The following is an 18,684-nucleotide window of genomic DNA, read 5'->3' as shown; positions in this document are numbered from 1 at the left end:
TACTATCGTATCAACACCCAAATGCACCAAAATTGGTCTCCGGCGAGATCTTAATGCTGAAATGAATAGAGAACTTGGCAGCAATTTTCAACGACAAAAAAAAAATAACAATTGATTTGTAGAACCATTGTTAACATACGACTGTGCAATTATGTTTCTACTAGTAGTTGTCGCATTTTTCAACTACTAGCATACTTGCTCTTTATGCGTAATGGCTTGGGACAATTTTTGTACCAATTTTTTTCTAAGTTAATTTCTATACCCAATTGAATTCATTATTATATCATTTTATTTGGTAAGTAGAGTCCATACTTCTAAAATAGAGAGATGACTTTCTTTGTAACAAAAGGTTCGTGCTTCTGTCTATAACCCAGATTTGAAAATGCAGCCTTTTCACCTTGCCACTCAAGCTCTTGGCGACCCAACCCATACAGCTCCTCCAATCGCCCCACTCCAGCAAAATACCTCTGTACCGACTGCCAAGTTCTCTATTCATTCTGGTGTAGAGATCTCGTCGGAGACAAGTTTGCTGCCGGTGGTGTGGGCACGACAATAAGATTGGATTCAGATTTCAGTTTTTAAAACTAAAAATAAATTTAAAATGTGACATATCCATTTTAATAGTTGATGACATGGTGAAATATAAACCATTGATTTTTAAATTAGAGGTTAAGATTAAAAGAACTCTATGCGGTAGAGTACCCTAGGAACTCTATGTGGTAGAGTATAGATATAGATATAAGTTATTAGATCATTAATAAGTCATGCAAAATTTCCTTGTTCAATACTTGTTGCGGATTTGTAAATACCAACAATCACTGTACTTTATGCAACTAACCGTTTTACACTACTACATAATAAGGCCGTCGTTTACTCCACACGAGAGAGCCGTATAAACGACACGAGAGAGCCGTCTAATAATTCCAAAACGACAGTCGTCTACTGTAGCGGCTCGGTTTCGTAAAAAGAAACTGAAAACCAGAATGAATCAAAACAAACTCGTCCATTGGCTGCCATAAAGCCACGTCATACAAAACTCCCACGCCAACGTGTCACTTTCTCAATTGCTTAGACTAACTAACTCACTCTCTCTAAAAAAAAAAAAAAAAAAACTAATTCTCTCTCTGTCTGTCTCCAAAATCCAAACTGCATATATGGCACTATGACTGTTCTCCGTTACTCAGTCCCAACTCTTCCCCTGAAAAAGCTCATAATCCCATCAAATTCAACATTCACAAACTCAACTCTCTTCCACTTTCACTTTCACACCATGAATTCCATCGCAAAACCTTCAGCTTCATCATCTTCTTCTTCTTCCTCTTCAACAACATCAATCCACCAGGTTCCGGAACTAGACTCCGACGAAACGCACCGCATTGCCGATCAAACCTTTCGAAGGTACTCTTCTTCATCCTCTTCGGCTTCCAGGACAGGCCGAGGGACTGCCATTCTTTGGTTCAGAAATGATCTCAGAATCTTGGACAACGAAGCTTTGTATAAGGCCTGGCTTTCCTCCGATTCGGTTTTGCCCGTCTATTGCGTCGATCCTCGCCTTTTCAGCACCACCTATCACTTCGGATTCCCTAAAACTGGAGGTAATATTATATCTGATTAAAGATCTTTCTATAGTTCTTAATCAAGCTGAAAGCTCGGATCGGAAAAAAGCTTGTTTGTTTATGTTCCCCTGTTTAGTGAAAGATAAGTATATAATATTATATTTTTATACGTACACTTTTCTAAAAATATACTTATGTTCATGAGATATCAAATTATTTTATTTGCAGTTTATTGACAGTCAATTTGTGGTAAAAATTCTTAAATTTGTGAAGTTGTAAACAAATTTTTTAGTCATGGTGACAAAATAAGTTGATCAAGTATCTCTTGAACAAGCTTAAGCTTGTTTGACAAGAAAAAAAAACCAAGCTTGAACATGTAATCTTGGTGATAAGCTCGTGTTTGAAATAAAGTTAAATGAACAAGCTTAAATTTTTAATAATCGGCTCGGTTCATTTACATGATTACATTTATATCTAATTCCCAAAATCCTATTCATCCATTTTGAAATGAGTGAATCGAATTTTAACACGTAACAATTTTTTTTTTTTAAATGACTACTATTTTGGTATTTATTTAAATTATTGATAATGTAGTAAAATCTAATCCACTTCTTTCAAAATGAATGGAAATGATTTTAAGAACTCCATAGTGGAGTTACCTAAGAATTTTTGAGGATCTTCTGTGCACCTTTGTGAATTTCTTTGACTTGTTTTAGTATAATAGAATATATAAGTTTAAAAATTAAATTGGAGTGATTGCTTGGCAGCCTTAAGAGCGCAGTTTCTTATTGAATGCTTGGCTGACCTGAAAAAGAATTTGATAAAGTACGGCCTAAATTTGCTTATTCGACATGGGAAGCCCGAGGAAATTCTCCCTTCTCTTGCAAAAGCTTTTGGAGCCCACACAGTTAAGTGATTCCCACATTTATTTTGAATTTCTTTTAGCAGAGAGAATGGATTAGTTATGACTGTTCCGAGTTATTGAAGTAAATGGGAGTGTGGGTGTTTATAGTCTGATTTATTCTAGCCAGGTATATGCCCAAAAAGAAACTTGCAGTGAGGAGTTGAATGTCGAAAGATTGGTCAGCAAAGGTCTGCAACAAGTGGCGCTACAATCATCTTCGGAGTCAAGAAGTAATACTAACAACCCTAAGTTACAGCTTATTTGGGGTACCACTATGTACCACATTGATGACCTCCCATTTGATACCGGCAGTTTACCGGATGTGTATACTCAGTTTCGCAAGGCATGATGATTGATAATTCTTTTCCATTAGTTTTGAGTTCATTATAGTTTGTCATGGATAAGTAGGAAAGCTATTTTATGTGGTAGCAGTGTTGTTTACAAAGTAAAACTTGCAGTCTGTTGAAGCCAAATGCAATATCCGGAGCTGCATTAGAACTCCAACATGTCTTGGGCCACCACCAAGCATTGATGATTGGGGATGTGTTCCTTCGATGGATCAGCTTGGAGCCTACTCACAATCGCAAAATGTAGGATTTTTAATACATGCATCTGTGCTTCACAGATATAAATTGCGTTTCACTCTAATAAAAATTTTGAGATACACTCCTCCATCATAATATAATGTAGTCCATATTTTTTCTTTTTAATACAGGTTAGCAAAGGAATGAAGTTTGTTGGGGGTGAAAGTGCAGCACTGGGCAGGGTGAATGAGTACTTTTGGAAGAAGGCAGGGGAAAATCTCTCATCATGTTTCTGTTAATGCTTGTTTTGAAAGCAAGATTGCCAACAATAAATTGCAACAAGCATGGAAATTTAACATCTTAAATACATTGCTGCAGAAATGAAAATTAAAATCTTAAAGTATGGTGGCATTAGAGTTGCTGGTTTTAGATTCCAATAGTTATTATAAAAATAAAAAGATTCCAATAGTCTTCTATGAATGTAGAATTTTGAGGACAATAACTATCATAATAAAAATTGAGATTAGTGCGATTCATGAACTGTGAAAATAGATTTCATGATTTCATCTCATCTGTTTGATTGATGACTGATGAGTCCAAATTTCTTCTGTAACCTCAGTCCTAATTGTGGATTTGTGCATCAGATACTAAACATTTATGAAGGGCGGCATTTAAAATTCCATGGGATGGGATGAAAGATAGGCCAATATGATCATTTCAAAATCAAACAATAAACCAGTTACAATAATTTAATTTTTGATATAGCTGCTCAAACACTAATAATACCAATTATGTGGATTTCTAAATTATTCGTATTTTCTTGTATATGTAGAACTTGCTAAGGATCTACAAAGAGACCAGAAATGGGATGTTAGGACCAGATTATTCAACAAAATTCTCTCCGTGGCTTGCTTCAGGAAGCCTCTCTCCTCGCTTCATACATGAAGAGGTTGAAAATTTCATTCATTTTTGCTTTTGCACTCCACAGAATAGATATACAACAATTTGAAGAATGGGACTAGTTTTTACTTTTATAGGTGAAGAGGTATGAAAAGGAACGGGAGGCAAATAATTCCACATACTGGTATGGTTCTCTCTCATGATAAACTTATTGATAACATTTCAATTCAGTCCCAATTACATATGTCTATTGAATTCATAATTTCTTAAGTTGTAAGTGGTTAAAGCCAATTTAGGTGAATAATATTCAGGTGCTTTCCTCCAGTTTGTGGTGACTGATTTCAATCAATGTGCATGTGAGTGGGTGTTTTATCATTAAGTAAACCCCATGATAGTTTCCATGACCAACTTCTGTCCCAAAATTCCTACACGCCCCTTTCCTTTATTATTATTGTTTAATAAAAAGTACAAATATATAATTTAGCAATGAGATGACATCAGAAGATATCATCATATGACATCTTTTCTTAACCAGCCTTGACCATTTTCTCTCTACTTTCTTAGTTCTGAAGTTTTGTTTTCAGCATATTTGTCTCTCTCCCTCTCTCTCCATTTCTTTTTCTTCAAAAAAAAGAAAAAAAAGAGAAAGAAATAAAGGAAAAGCCTCTTACCACATGCCAGGTTCACATGCAGGCTGAGAGGCTATTCAGCTAACAGTTCAGGATAATTTGTTAACTTAACTATGGAATTGCAAAATTGAACTGATGGGAAATCAGGATTGCTGGAAATTCTGATTATAAACCAATCTTCAGCTGGGTTAAACTTTTTCAGATATTTTTATTTTCCTTTTCCTCTCCTGAATCTATGTTCAACTCAACAGGGTTTTGTTCGAATTGATATGGAGGGATTACTTCAGGTTTCTATCAGTCAAATATGGGAATTCCCTTTTCCATTTAGGTAAAGATTAGAACCATCTTATACATCTAGTATTAATCAGTTCAGATCATGAAAATTTGGACCTTGTTCTAATGAATGCAATGTTGTTGGATAATATAGTGTGTGTGTTAGAAACTTTTATACATCAATGTAAGTATCATATTGAAAATTTCAGGTTAAATGTTTCTTGAATATAGTCATTTGATTTTTTTTTTTTTTTAATTTTATTTTAAGGTGGTCCAAGAAAAGTGGAGCACAGATGGAGCCAAGACAAGAATATGTTTGAGTACTGGAGAGATGGACGTACAGGGTACATTGTTGCTTCCACTAATGTCTGTGTTACTATCTTCTTTTCATTTCAGCATGTACTTTTATATGTGCATGGCCACATGGAAATGGAAAGAGTATTATTTTGATATCCGCTGCATTAGTACTGATCCTGCTTCTTTTTTGTTCATTTTCTGAAAGTAACATTTTATTGACACTCCCTTATCTATGAAGGAAATCTCTAACAATCATAGTCTTTGTGTTAATGATTTTATTCCTTCTCATATGGAACTTCTCTTCTATTTTTTTTTTTTTCTTTTTTGCTTGATATATATGTACTATTTTGGTTATCTGTTATCTTAATGTTACTGTACTCACTACTCACCTCTTTTTCCTTTTATCAACCTTTTTCTTTTCTTTCTTCTGTTTCACGGTACATGAAACAGGGTGATCTTATGCCCTGGAAAACCAAAATGTAGTCAAATATTGAGTATTAGGTTTTTGGAAACCCATTAAAATTTTATTTCTCCATGATTGACATAATTAAGGTTGGTGAACTTCCAGGTACCCCCTCATAGATGCAAACATGAAAGAACTATCAACCACTGGGTTCATGTCAAACCGAGGACGGCAGGTAAATTTCAAGACTGACTTGAGACTGCTTCTTTGAATCTCAATAAATTGATATGGTCTACCAAATCACCAATCATCAATTTTATTTCTCCAGATAGTATGTTCCTTTCTTGTTCGAGATATGGGTATTGACTGGCGTTTGGGAGCTGAATGGTTTGAGACATGCCTTTTGGATTATGATCCATGTTCCAATTATGGAAATTGGACATATGGAGCAGGTGATTCTCATCTTCATGTATCTTCCCATTGGCACTTATGCATAAAAGTGTGTGTATTTGAGCATTTCCCTGTGTAGGCCAGACTGTATTTTGGCATATTATAGGTTGTTGTTCCAAAGTCGTTGCTTCATAAACTGGGAAAACAGTTTACATTATTTGATTTAGCTAAGTATATCAGTGTCAGTTGTATACGAACTGTATGACCATCTTGGTAGCACCCTAGGACATAACAGGCAACAGGATAGTCATGACATGAGATAAGTCTAATTATTTTCCCAGAGGTGTTTGTAATGTGCACTTTACATTTTAAAATGTTACAATTAACACCTTACTTTGTGATTAATTTGCAGTGTTCCTCAACATCCAAATTAAGGGTAAAATATAGAATTTTTGTAATTTAGGGTACACATTGCAAATAACCTCATAATTTGGGGCAGATAGGCTACACACTGAGCTATTAATTTAGACCTTGGAGTGGACATTGGAAATTAATTTTGATTAAGAGTGTTGATTGTAAATTTTTTTGATGACTAGTGTGCACATAGAAATGCCCCATAGATTGTAGTTAATTCCTTCTTTTCATTATAAATGTGGTCCAGTCCATCTTTCCTGTGGTTTGGGGTATTTATTAAGGTAAAAAAAATGAACTTACAAGTGGCAAAAATTTTGGCTGAGGGGACACACACACACAGGAATATTTGTTTGACTTTCATGTCAATCCATGGTGATCTTTACATAATAGTAATATAGCACTGGCACCTACTTTCTGTATTTTATAGGAGACACAAGAAAACAATGAAAAACTGGAGAGCATTGAACAACCTTTGTAATTGTTCACGTCATATCTGAATTTCAAAATATTTCTGAAGTAAAGAAGATATCTCTTCATTTGTATAAGTTGTCCCTTACAATCTTGTCCTTTATTAATAGCGAGAAGGTTTGATATCCTGTAATTATATCAAAACAAGTGGTGTATGGAGGATGCAAAAGGAAAAACAGGATACTAATGAGGGTCGGCCGCGGGGGGGGGAGGGGGGGGGGGGGGTGTTTAGTATGTGTATCAAAATATTATTGATTTGATTGGATAACCACTTGACTTGACCATTAAGAGCTAAATTTTATCCATGACCCCCCAAAAAAAACTATTGAACATTGTTATATTCTTGAAATGCAACTGCCAGATGTGCTACTCCTTTAAACTTTGCAGTTAATGAGATCCTTTGATAAACATGTCATTCTTTGTTCTTCTTGTTTAGGAGTTGGGAATGACCCTAGAGAAGATCGTTACTTTAGCATCCCAAAGCAAGTAAGTGCTTTCGTACAATTTCTCTTTTCTTTCTGGGAGGTGGTAGACAATCAATAAATAAACACTGTTCAGATGCTCTTATATTATTATTCTGAAATCAGATTCATTTATGGATCAGGTTGGGAAGAGGTAAGTCTGTTTTCTGCCCTTGGTATTAGAAAGCAGGAATAAACTAAAACATATTGCGCTTAAATTTCTGAATATAGTACAGCTTTTTCTATAGTTATGATATTCTTGTTTATGTTAAATGGTAAGTGGAAATATGCTACTTTATACCTGAGTCGCAATTAGTCAACCCAAATTAGCTGCACCGTCCAACTCCTTTATGATTTCTATATAAAAGATGTAATGCTGAACATGCTTTAGTTATACAGAAATGTAGGTTATAAAATTTGAATTGATAGAGAAGTCTAATACTATTTTATAAATATAAAAGTGTGAGTGTATCGGGGCCCAGAGGATATAGGAGCTTTTAAAATCTCGTCATGTACAATGACACATACTTTTGCATAGACACGTAACCTATACCTAAGATACTAAAATTGCAGGCACAGACGTATGATCCTGAAGGTGAGTATGTGGCGTACTGGTTACCACAGTTACGAGCACTTCCAAAAGATGAAAGGAACTTTCCTGGGAAGTCATATATTGAGCAAGTTGTACCACTCAAGTTCAGGACTGTCAGTAAACACAGTAGTCAGGATATGGCTTTGGCTGCAAGACGAACCAATTTTAGAGGGAGAAAATAAAGAGGCATGATAGATAAAACTTGAAAAAGACAAAGATACAGCAGGTCCTGCATCTAATGTATGAGTGATGAGGAATTTTTTTCAGTAAGCTGTTTTTCCTCAATGCTGTTTAATATCTTATAACTTCGACAACGTAGGAACGTAGACGTCATATTTCATTTGCAAGCTTTCGAATTCATATAGATGCAAATAAGTGAGGTTGTTGCATTGAATACAAAGGTTTTGTAGTTCAAGTAAGGGTTCAGAGGACATTTTGCTGGATTTTCTCTACCTCTATTGATATTGAGCAGTACATCTTACAACTAATAAAGCTGGTTTGTTTCCTTAAAGAATAATTATATGTATAACACTTGTGAAACACTCCCTCAATTCAATGTAAGTTATATAACCATTACCAATGGCCACAACCTTGGCTTCCTTCCACATATATGGTAGCCATTGTAGTCATTATGTTGATCAGCAGCTGCTACTGTACCTGAGCACTTTGAGCATCTTATGCCAATCTTTTTAATAATAATAATATCATATTTTCCTAGAGAAAAAAAAAAGGGCTTGGTGTTGTGATGGGGAGAAAAGGTTTGAGCTTTAAGATTTAAAAAATATATATTTTTTTTTAAAAAGGCTTGTGGCCCGATAAGAAACTAAGAATTTCTTCCAAAAGTGAAAGCACTACAAATTTTCTTAATGAAACCAAGGCGAATTTTTATTCTTTTGTAAGTGTAATGAAATGGACTGAATTAGACCTAAGTGGATCAAATGGACGCAAGTGGACTGAATTGGGTGGAAGTGGGTTGTATTGGACTGAATTGGATCAAAGAGGGCTAAATTGGACTGAGTGGACTAAAGTGGATGGTAGTGGACCGAATTGGATCGAATGAGCCAAATGGACTTAAATAGACCGAAGTGGACCGAAATAAATCCAAATTTTTTCTGAATCAAAATAAATCCAAATGTCTAGCTAGATTTCCACTTTGGACCTCTAAAGTCTAAGCTAGATTTGGGTTATGTTATGTTGGGTAGTTATATGGTTTGGGTTGGGACTCTTTATCTCGTAAAAACCTAAAAACCCTTAAACAACCCAGAAATAGAAATTGGATTAGGCTACAGGCCTACAGCCCCATAGCCGAAAACAAATTGTTAATTAACAGTCTGGCCCAGGCGCTTCTATTACCCAAAAAAAAAGAAAGAGAAAAAACATATGTGGGAAACACAAAAATGAAGATGTAAAGAATCTCGCAGGGTGTATCGCCTCGCGACACAGCCGTGAAGCCTGGATTGACTAACCAAAGAAGCAGCAGCAGCCGGCACCTACCACCAAATCACACCCTAATAGTCAGAGAGAGAGCGCACAACAAATGGCTGTGAGTTTAAATTTCTTGTATTTCGATTTGTATTTTGGCTCTCTCTGATTGATTGAAATGTGGTCTCTATCTCTCTTTCAGCTACTAATTGGGTGTGGAGAATCGTCGTCTTCGGCGTCCCACATTGTTGTTCTACGATACTTGAATCGAGCCCTAGACTCCATCAAGCACGACATTTCTCACCTCTTCGCCAATCTTTTCTGCTTCAACACCAACTTCGATTCAAACGCCAAGTAACTTTTACTAACTCTTTCTCTACTCCTCCTTCACACTCTTTTTCACTTTGGGTGAATTTGTGAGTGTATAATTTGTTTTTGTTTTTGTTTTTATTTGATTTTCTTAACATTAATTTGTGAAGGAGTTGTGGGAATGAGGATATAATGCCTTCGTCTTTTGAGGATCTGATGGCAACCATTGGTGAGCGTTGCGAATTGAGAGCTCGAGACTGGTTATCGAAGAAGAAAGATGATAAAGGGGATCCATATGCAGTTTTCAATGTGTTGGATACAATGCTAAAGGACAGTTTGGAACGTTTGAAATTGATGAGGTCAGTCTTTTGATGTTTTGGGTACAATGCTAAAGGTTCATATTTGTCTCTCTCAGTTTTTTGAATAAAAGTTTGTGAATAGACTATTGCAAGGGCTGTAACTTTTACTAGGAGAAAAACATAGGGACTTGAAATTATCATTATATGATGATGGATAATGTTACTTGGGAATGAGTATTGATAGCTGGATTTTTGCTTTTAATGGATGGCCATATGACCGGAGGAATTTCAGCAATTGATAGTGAAAATTTTTGGTTTTTCGATAGTAAAAGAAAGAAAGAATATTCCTTTGTTTAATATTATTTGCCTTAATATTGATGTATTTGTTTTGCCAAGTTCGGGTTTTCAAGAATTGAACGGTCCTATTGAATGACTGACTTAAATATATTCTACTTGTCACTGTTGGCAACCGAAGATTTTTTTTTTTTTTTTAATATAATTTTTAACTTGTTTATCGATATATTTTTGCTTAGAACAAATGAGGGAGGAGGATTCAAACCCTGGTTTTACCTGTGGGAAGAATGCAGGAATGCCACTGACCCACAAGGCTTTTGGCATAAAAAATTGAAAATATTTGACATGTACAACTAAATGTGTGTATGAATAAGATGCCTATAAAAAAAAGGTTTGTAAGATGCAATTGCTCGTTGGTTTTTGACTCCCTTTTGTGACAATGGATATTAAATATTGTTGAGGAATGTTTGTCAAGTCTGGCGAATGAGTTCAGTCATACAAGAGCTTTTGATTAGTTATGCTGGAATATGTCTGACAATATTCTTATTATTTGTTATATGATTCTAGAGTTTATAGCATGTCTTCTGTTTTTACCTTAAATTATGCAGGGAAAGCATAGCTCTGGCAGAGATTGGCGTCCAAGGGTGTGCTTTGGAAGTAAATTATGCTGAACATGCACAAATAATTAGGTATTTGTGTTTGGAGGGTAAGGTGGGTGTGGCTCTATGGCTTCGAAGAAAAAATAAATGGCCTGTGTAAAACTGGTGACTTGGAGAAGGCAGATTGGCTTATTAGGGAGATGGTAGAAATGGGCCCCACTCCCAATTGTGCCACATTCAACACTTTCATCAAGGGTTATTGCCTCATGAATAATGTAGATAGAGCTCTCTATCTTTTCTCTACTATGGCTAATTGTGGTATTATGCCAAATAGAGTTACGTGTAACATACTTGTACATGCATTGTGCAAGAGAGGTCTTTTGGAGGAGGCTGGGAAGCTTCTTGGAGAGATATTAGAGGAAGATAATGACAACAGAACATCAGATTTAATTACCTCAACCATACTTATGGATGGTTACTTTAAGAGTGGAGATATGGCTCAGGCTCTTAGTCTTTGGGATGAGATGATCCAAAATAATACCCGAATTGATGTTGTTGCATATAATGTCCTTATCCATGGATTTTGTTTGAGTCGGCACATGAGCCTTGCATATAGGTATTTATGTGATATGCTTAAAAGAGGTGTACTTCCTGATGTTTTTACTTATAATACTCTTATATCTGCTCTTTGCAAAGTTCAAGAATTTGATGAGGCTTCTTATATCTATGGTGTTATGTCAAGCTTGGGAGTTAATCCTGATCCCATTTCATACAAAATTATTATTCAAGGCTTATGTGTTTATGGAAATGCCGTCAGAGCTCATGAGTATCTTCTTTTTATGCTAGAACATTCAATAGTGCCCGAGCCTCACATATGGAACCTAATAATTGATTGTTATGGAAGATGTGGAGATCTTGGTAGTGCATTCTCCATCAGAGATAAAATGTTGGCTTTTGGTGTTCAGCCAAATGTGTTTACCTATAATGCACTGATTCATGCACAAGTAAAAGGAGGGAACATTGCTGATGCTTATTCTCTTAAGAAGGAGATGCTTCTGTCTGGCCTTTATCCTGATGTTGTTACTTATAATTTATTGATAGGCGCAGCTTGTAACGTAGGGCACATCCGTATAGCACTTCAATTAAATGATGAAATGCTGAGAAGGGGATATGATCCTGATATAATAACTTACACTGAACTCATTAGAGGTCACTGTATTAGAGGCAACATGAAGGAAGCTTTAGAGATTTTTGCGAAGATACAAAGATCTGGTTTACCAATTGATCATGTTCCGTTTCAGATACTTATTAAGAAGTACTGCAGACTGAGGGAGCCTGACATGGCATTTGACCTCTATCAGAAGTGGATAACTAGGGACAAATGACATTGTCATCTTTAATGGACTTTATTTATGCAAAGGCATGGTGGAGTTGATCCTGGAAAATAAGGGCCAACTTTAGCTTGGAAGTCAGAGCTTCTGCCTTGGAGAATTCTATATGATGGTGGCCATTTTTTGCTTGTGGTGAATGTGCAACTTCCATCTACTCTTCAAGAATGTATGTGTCTTTCTGAATGTTCCATGCATTCTCTTTGGTATGTTGAAATATTTTTGTATTGATTGCCACTTCTATGTTAGGTTTGGTGTTTCAAACCTAGCCCTCCACTCATGTATTCCCTTTCTTATTTTCATAGGATTGATCATTATCATCATCATTATTTGATTTAGATGGGAAATGCAATGCAAGGGCCACTCATACACAGATGTTATTGGGATCACTGGAGTGCATCTTGCCTACACACTGTACTGGTGAAGTAATCGTCATATTCGAGAGAGCAAAGGTTTGCTGGATGAGATAACTGTAAATCACAGGTTCAGATGGTCAGCAGCATCATAATCACGTAAGCACCCTCAATATTGTTGCTGCTGCTAGTCATAACATGATTTAGATGCTGGGATCAGTTAGACTTATCCCCCACACCAGAGAGAGAGATTTTTACTTGTGGTTGGACCTGGTAATTGCACATGATAGGTGGTGCTTTGTGCCTTTAAGCTAGCTTCGGGAAAACCCTGAAGATTTAAGGTTAACATAAGAATAACTCTGTTTCCTGTAGCTCTAAAAAAATTAATCCAAATCTGTTAATTGTCTTTATTGAATTTGGGGGACTTTATTTTGTGGATTGTGTATATTGGTGCACATGATATAAATACTTTAAAAATTGAACAGATAGAAGAACTGGATTAGCCACTATTCTTTTGCTTTAGAAAGAATGAAGTGTATTCATATATTCAAGCATAAAAAAAAAAAATTTTAATATATTTTTTAATTTATATTTTAGATTTGGATTGGTGTTATTTTTTGCAGGACATATAAGTAGAAATAAAGGAAACAGCACCAGGCATGTGACAAAATTTCATACAGGGACTGAATCCGTACACACAACTGGAAGACACCACTCTAATTCTTCATCCTTTCATCACAAGTAGGAGAATATGGTCTCTCTACTGTAGCATGGTGCAGTAGTTATAGGTTCTAAAACTGGTAACAAATTCCTCTTAGACTCTGTTCTCTTACTGAATTGTTTATTTAGAAATCTAAGGGCTGTGATAGTTTACTTTATGGATTAAAAAAAAAAGGGATATGCTTGATTTCAGATATACAAGAAAAGTGAATCATTTTGAGGAAATATTGATAAGATTTTTCATTTTTTTCTTTCTTTCTTTCTTTGACAACATTGAACATAAAGGAGGGAAAGGGGAAAATGCTTCTTTTCCCCTTGCATGTGCATGCATGCATGCATGTTTTATTTATTTATTTATTTTTATTTTAAGTTACATGTGCACCCTAGTGCCAAGAACTTTGTAGCTTGATGGCATTGCCTGGTTTCCTTTATGAGGAGAACTAGGACTAAAGTCCTCCCTCTCACTTGTAACATTTGAATTAACAAAAAAACAACAAAAAAAAGTTACACATGCACCTGGTGAGTGTTGAACCCAAGATTTCACCTTTCAACCCATTCTTCTTTTTCCATTAGATGTAAGCTTTATAGGCTACTTATGAACATTACTGTTTCTTGGGATACCACTGACAGTTATGTCCTGCAACCTATCATCATTTGCACAAATTTTAGCCTCCTGTGATCTTAGGACACCCTCCCATGCTCACCCTTCTTAGAATTAGTTGTTATTCAATTTCTTCATATGCAGTAAAATGAAAGGGAAAAAGGGAAAAAAAGTAATAATAAAGAAAATAAAAATTGTTACATGGATGCTCTAAGATGGCAAAATATTCAAAGATTTACCATTGCCACTGTTAATATAATTGAAGGAGGCTGCAGCCCATGGATTTTGAGTTTTATTGTTGACAAGTAGTTATAAACTTATAATTGGTCACTGTTTCACCTCTTACTTCCAAAAGTTCAAGAAGTGTTCTGCTTATAAACTGGAAACTTGCCTGGATTACAAATCCATCAATTGAAGCATTTGATTGACTCTTGATTGTAAGTAAATTAACTGTGAGACACAAGCACTGCTTAATGTTTTAAAAGGATATCAATGGCAGATTTTTAACTGCAAGGATAAAATGGTGACGGGAATGTTGCATCAGGGTTGGTTCAAAGTAATCAAAACAACATCCTGCCCTTTTCCTCTACCAATTTATGTTGATTCATTGCTAGGAGTCATTCTTCATATTTTTGCATAAAATTATCTAACATTAGTGTTCATGAGAAAAGTTGAGAGATTAGAGGGAGATCCAAAAAAAAAAAACTTTGTTCTACAGTGGAAAGAGCACAAATGATGTTAAACGATGGCAAATGCAATGAGCTACAAAAACCCAAGTGTTAAGGATCTACTCTCTTTATTTTCTTTTCTTGTCAATTAAGTCATGTAGTAGGATTAGAACCCGAGTGTTCACTTTCCAGCTCATATTTAGTGCTTCTCTGATGTAACTAAAATAAATTTTGATGTAGCATTAGTAAAAAAAAAAAAAAAAAATTTGATGTAGCGATTAGACCAAAAGCTGTCTTTCTTGGAGCTATGCATTGATTAATAAGTAGACTCTCGCTTTACTGTATACTCTCCTTTATATGCTTGCCGACCTGCTTGGTCAAATTACGATGTTCCTTGGATCGTGTGGGGGAGAAGCCTTTATTTCTTACAGTCTTGAAAACCAAGAAATTAGAGTTGATTTTGAAGGGGATTCATGCAACTTGATCTTAAATTCTCAACCATTAAAGATGACTCCTCTGAAGTTAGTTAGGTCGTTCAACCTTTTTTTTTTTTGAAGATACCTAAACAAGTGAATTTTTTTTTTTTTTTTTTTTAAATTAGCCTATTGTGCTGCAAATGGTAAAGCGGGTCTATTTCCATGAATAAAAAATTGAATAAATTGATTGAATTAGGGATTAATAAAAAGGATAAATTATATATGAGATGGATATTGATCTTAATCATCTTGAAAATTTGTTAATATAAAAAAAAATGTAATCCAAATTGAATTTGATGAAATTCACGTGGAATTAAAAAATATATTGAAATAGGTAATATTTCTTAAAACTTAAAAGGGTGGAAGGTATACATTAATCTTCCACTTTAAAAAAATATTTTTTCACTTCGTAAAACTTAGAAGAGTCCGAAGGCATACATTAAGAAACATTTTATGAAAAATTAGCAAAGATAAATTAGTCACTTTTTTTATTTGGTAAAATAAAATTACAGTAGTTGAAATGACAGCCCAGTTAATGGCAACCATTTGTCTAAAATATCAGGAGAGTCAGCGCTGAACCGAGATAAAAGCTTGGGTAAAAAAAGAAAAATAAAAATGAAAGATTCTAGAAGAAGTGGGAAAATGAAACGAAGAAAGCGAAGGCGTTGGAAAGTGGGGAGAATGAGAGTACATGAGAATTGGGAAATGAAATTGAGTGGAATCGAAGTTTCTCTGTTATTCATAGTATTTATCGTTAGTTAAAGTTGTCAACAAAAAAAAAAAGAAAATAATTTTATTGAAAAGCGTTGTTGAAGCTCCTCGACGTACGTGCGTGGCAGCACCGCGTTAACCGAAAGCGTAAGCCCAAATACCCCTTACCCACCCCAACCCCCTCCCCCTAAACATTTCTGGAAAAGACCATTTTTTATTTTCTTAAGAAACAAACACAAACTCTCACTCACACACACGCGCACACACACACACACACTCGCAGACTTAATCGTAGATGCTGTTTCGTTTTTTCATAGCATAATATTAATAATTACTCTTCTTACGTTTCGTTTTCCGCACGGACTTCATTTCCCGATTCTCATCATTACCCCTTCTCTCTCTCTCTCTCTCTCTCTCTCTCTTTATGTCTGTGTGTGTGTGTTGAGATCTGAAGAAAAAGAAGAAGATTGAGATTCGTTGATTGAAGCTTCTTATCTTGAAAGTTTTCTGGTAATTTCTAGATCTATTCTCTTTTCCTTCGTTTTCGGATTCATGATCTTCTTCTTCAAATTTTTTTGATTTTGTTATAGTTTGAGCCTATATCTACGTTAGGGGTCTCATATATATATATTTTCTGTTAATATTATTGTAGTATTTGTAGATTTGGAGAGGAGAAAATGGCGGAGGACAAAGGGATTGGAGAAGGTGAGAACAAAGACGCTAGTACTAGTGCTGCGGCTGCTGCTACCGACGGCAATGACAAGAAGAAGACGAAGCGCCTGGGAATTCTCTCTCGCGTTTGGAAAGGAATCTTTAGATTACATGGCGATGATTTCGAGAAGAGATTGCAGTACATTTCTAAGGAAGAGGCTGCTGTTGTTGCCAGATTGAAGCGGAGATCATATACTTGGAGAAGGATGACTCGGAATCTTATTGTAATCTCTGTCATTTTGGAGGTACTCTTTATTTGTTTCTTACTTTGTTATTATTGTGTTTGATTGTAGCTTTGATTTGGTGTCCTTCTAGTCAATGCCTGGCTGGTGTTGTGCTTTTTTTTATTAGAATATGGGCTTGTTTAAGAGCTTTGAAGTTTCAGTTTTGTGGCAATGGACCTGTAATAGACAAATTTTGAGACAACAAGCTAGATGTAAAGTTGAGATACTTACACATCCTTGTGAAGCTAACAAACGCTGAATACGAAACAGAAGATAAAGCAGGCAAAAGAAACATTGGCAAAATCTGTAATGCTCTCATCTTCCAGTCCAAATCCATTGATCTTGTTGTCACAATTGCATAACCAATGGCAATAACCTGAAAATTGAAACTAATTTAGGTAAAACCGAAACATATGTTTTGTTTAGGGGATTTTAGGGAGGATAGAAAATGGGGGGAAGCAAAGAGAGGAGAGATGGGTGTTTTCACCTATTCTTTGAGAAAAGAAGAAGGGAAGAAAAAGGGTAGGGAGTTTTTTTTTTTTTTTTGATAGGTAATGTAAAATATTATTAAAAAGTAGCCAACGCGAGTACATTGGGGATGTATTGTGGGGCAAAAATCAGGAACCAAAATTACAATGATCAAGTAGAACAAGAAGGGAAAAACAAGAAGAATGAGACAAAGCTACACTCCAATCAAGGAGAGTTTGCATGGGTGGGAGGGTGTTTTCTACCCAGGCCCACAAATGTCTCTCCAAAATGGGGGGAAGGAAAAATTACTATTTTATCCCCAATCACTTTCCATTTCCTTTTGTTCTTTACGTTGTTAAATATATATATATATATATATAGTTTCACCTTGTTATTACTTATAATTCTATCTACCATTACCTTTTTTTGGTAAGTATGAATATATCATTGCAACATTACTGTAAATGAGATTTTTCTGTATAAGAATAAACAAAGATATTGACATACATTACAACAAGTCCATAATAAATTTAGGTACGCTTTTTGATTAGTATTGTTATGTAAGACGCTATTGCATTATCCATGTTGTTGTAATAAACCTTCAATGGGCATTATTTTTTTTATCAGAAAAAAGTAAATAATTCACTAAAAGATTAAAAAAAAGAGTCGTAGTATATTTCGGTATACTGCAGAACATCCAAAGAAACAGAAAATAAAACTCAGCATACAGTGATACTATCCATGAAAGACAACGAATGAGAAGCATAATCAGGAGTGAGCCTGGCCATGAAAGTAATGTGCCCACTAGTTGCATCTTAAGAAGTAGAAATGAAGAATCTTGATCTTCAAAGACGTGAATTTCTTTCAATGGACAAAATTACTTGTTATATGACAAGGGCCTAACAATAAAATTGTGTACATAATTGAAAATAGCCACTTTCTAATCCAATTATCATGGGTCAGTCATCATTTCCTATTGTTCATAAGTGAGAATATACATACATATGTCTCTTTACAGGTTTGTCTACTGTGGTTAGTTTGGCAAGAAGTAATAACCTATATTTGAAAATAATGAGAGATCCTTAGATCTTTTAAAACATCTCTTTTGGTGCTTTATTTCAGTGGCTTGTATTTGGGTTTTACCAATGTATTTCAATTTCTGCTTTCCTACAATCTGTTAGCTTTAGCTCTAAGCTTTTTGTATTTTCTTCACGTCCAGAGTGTTCATCATCATGAACACGATGTTCATTTTTTCAATAAAATTATTATTACCTATACAAAAACAAAAAAAAAAAAAAAAGAAAGTCTTTTAACAGTTTGTGTGTGTGTTTGTGTGAGGGTATCTAAGAACATACCAGACAAGCCAGTCTTTCAATAAAAAAACATTGAAATATAGAAATTTTTTTATAATTCAATAGTTACACAGTGGTGGAGGGGGGTTTGAACCCTGGATGTCCCCATTGGAAGCACCAGAAAGGTACCAACTAGTTGAGCTTTGCTGAATATTGAAAGTAATTCACTTCAACAACATTGGCTATATGTAATTATGTGTTTGTCCCAATTTTTTCCCCCTCTATTTCGCAAAAAATATCTGCAAATTGAATCATTCCTACCTTACTCCTAACTCTTA

General features: G+C 35.1%; 3 protein-coding genes across 4 annotated transcripts in view; all 3 read left to right on the top strand.

Annotated features, from left to right (window-relative positions):
* The first annotated feature begins 1,077 nt into the window (after window positions 1-1,077).
* Window positions 1,078-8,263, top strand: LOC112019270 (cryptochrome DASH, chloroplastic/mitochondrial). The gene is made up of 13 exons (XM_024051808.2): window positions 1,078-1,595; window positions 2,324-2,463; window positions 2,588-2,803; window positions 2,919-3,050; window positions 3,176-3,250; window positions 3,817-3,933; window positions 4,022-4,068; window positions 4,765-4,841; window positions 5,055-5,130; window positions 5,652-5,721; window positions 5,815-5,938; window positions 7,195-7,244; window positions 7,793-8,263. Exons 1-13 carry the CDS (start codon window positions 1,163-1,165, stop codon window positions 7,991-7,993), a joined length of 1,758 nt encoding a protein of 585 aa, XP_023907576.2. The 5' UTR covers window positions 1,078-1,162; the 3' UTR covers window positions 7,994-8,263.
* Window positions 8,264-9,175: 912 nt separating this feature from the next.
* LOC112019238 (pentatricopeptide repeat-containing protein At5g24830) lies at window positions 9,176-13,446 on the top strand. The gene is given in 7 exon segments (XM_065764811.1): window positions 9,176-9,354; window positions 9,436-9,587; window positions 9,713-9,901; window positions 10,744-10,875; window positions 10,877-12,328; window positions 12,428-12,634; window positions 13,099-13,446. Coding segments are annotated over 5 exon segments (1,722 nt in total). The 5' UTR covers window positions 9,176-9,348; the 3' UTR covers window positions 12,120-12,328; window positions 12,428-12,634; window positions 13,099-13,446.
* Window positions 13,447-15,903: 2,457 nt separating this feature from the next.
* LOC112019247 (uncharacterized protein At2g24330) overlaps window positions 15,904-18,684 on the top strand; it is a gene marked incomplete in the record, with an annotated part of 8,522 nt that continues 5,741 nt past the window's right edge. The window contains 2 exon segments of one of the 2 annotated variants that reach the window (XM_065764813.1): window positions 15,904-16,161; window positions 16,304-16,607. In XM_065764813.1, the coding sequence (XP_065620885.1) occupies window positions 16,329-16,607 (279 nt within the window). 2 annotated transcript variants of the gene reach the window in all.

This window comes from Quercus suber, unplaced genomic scaffold, assembly GCF_002906115.3.
Source record: "Quercus suber isolate HL8 unplaced genomic scaffold, Cork oak 2.0 scaffold_585, whole genome shotgun sequence".
NCBI lineage: Eukaryota > Viridiplantae > Streptophyta > Magnoliopsida > Fagales > Fagaceae > Quercus > Quercus suber.
Note: the sequence above shows the minus strand (reverse complement) of the source record. Positions and strands in the feature narration are given on the sequence as shown.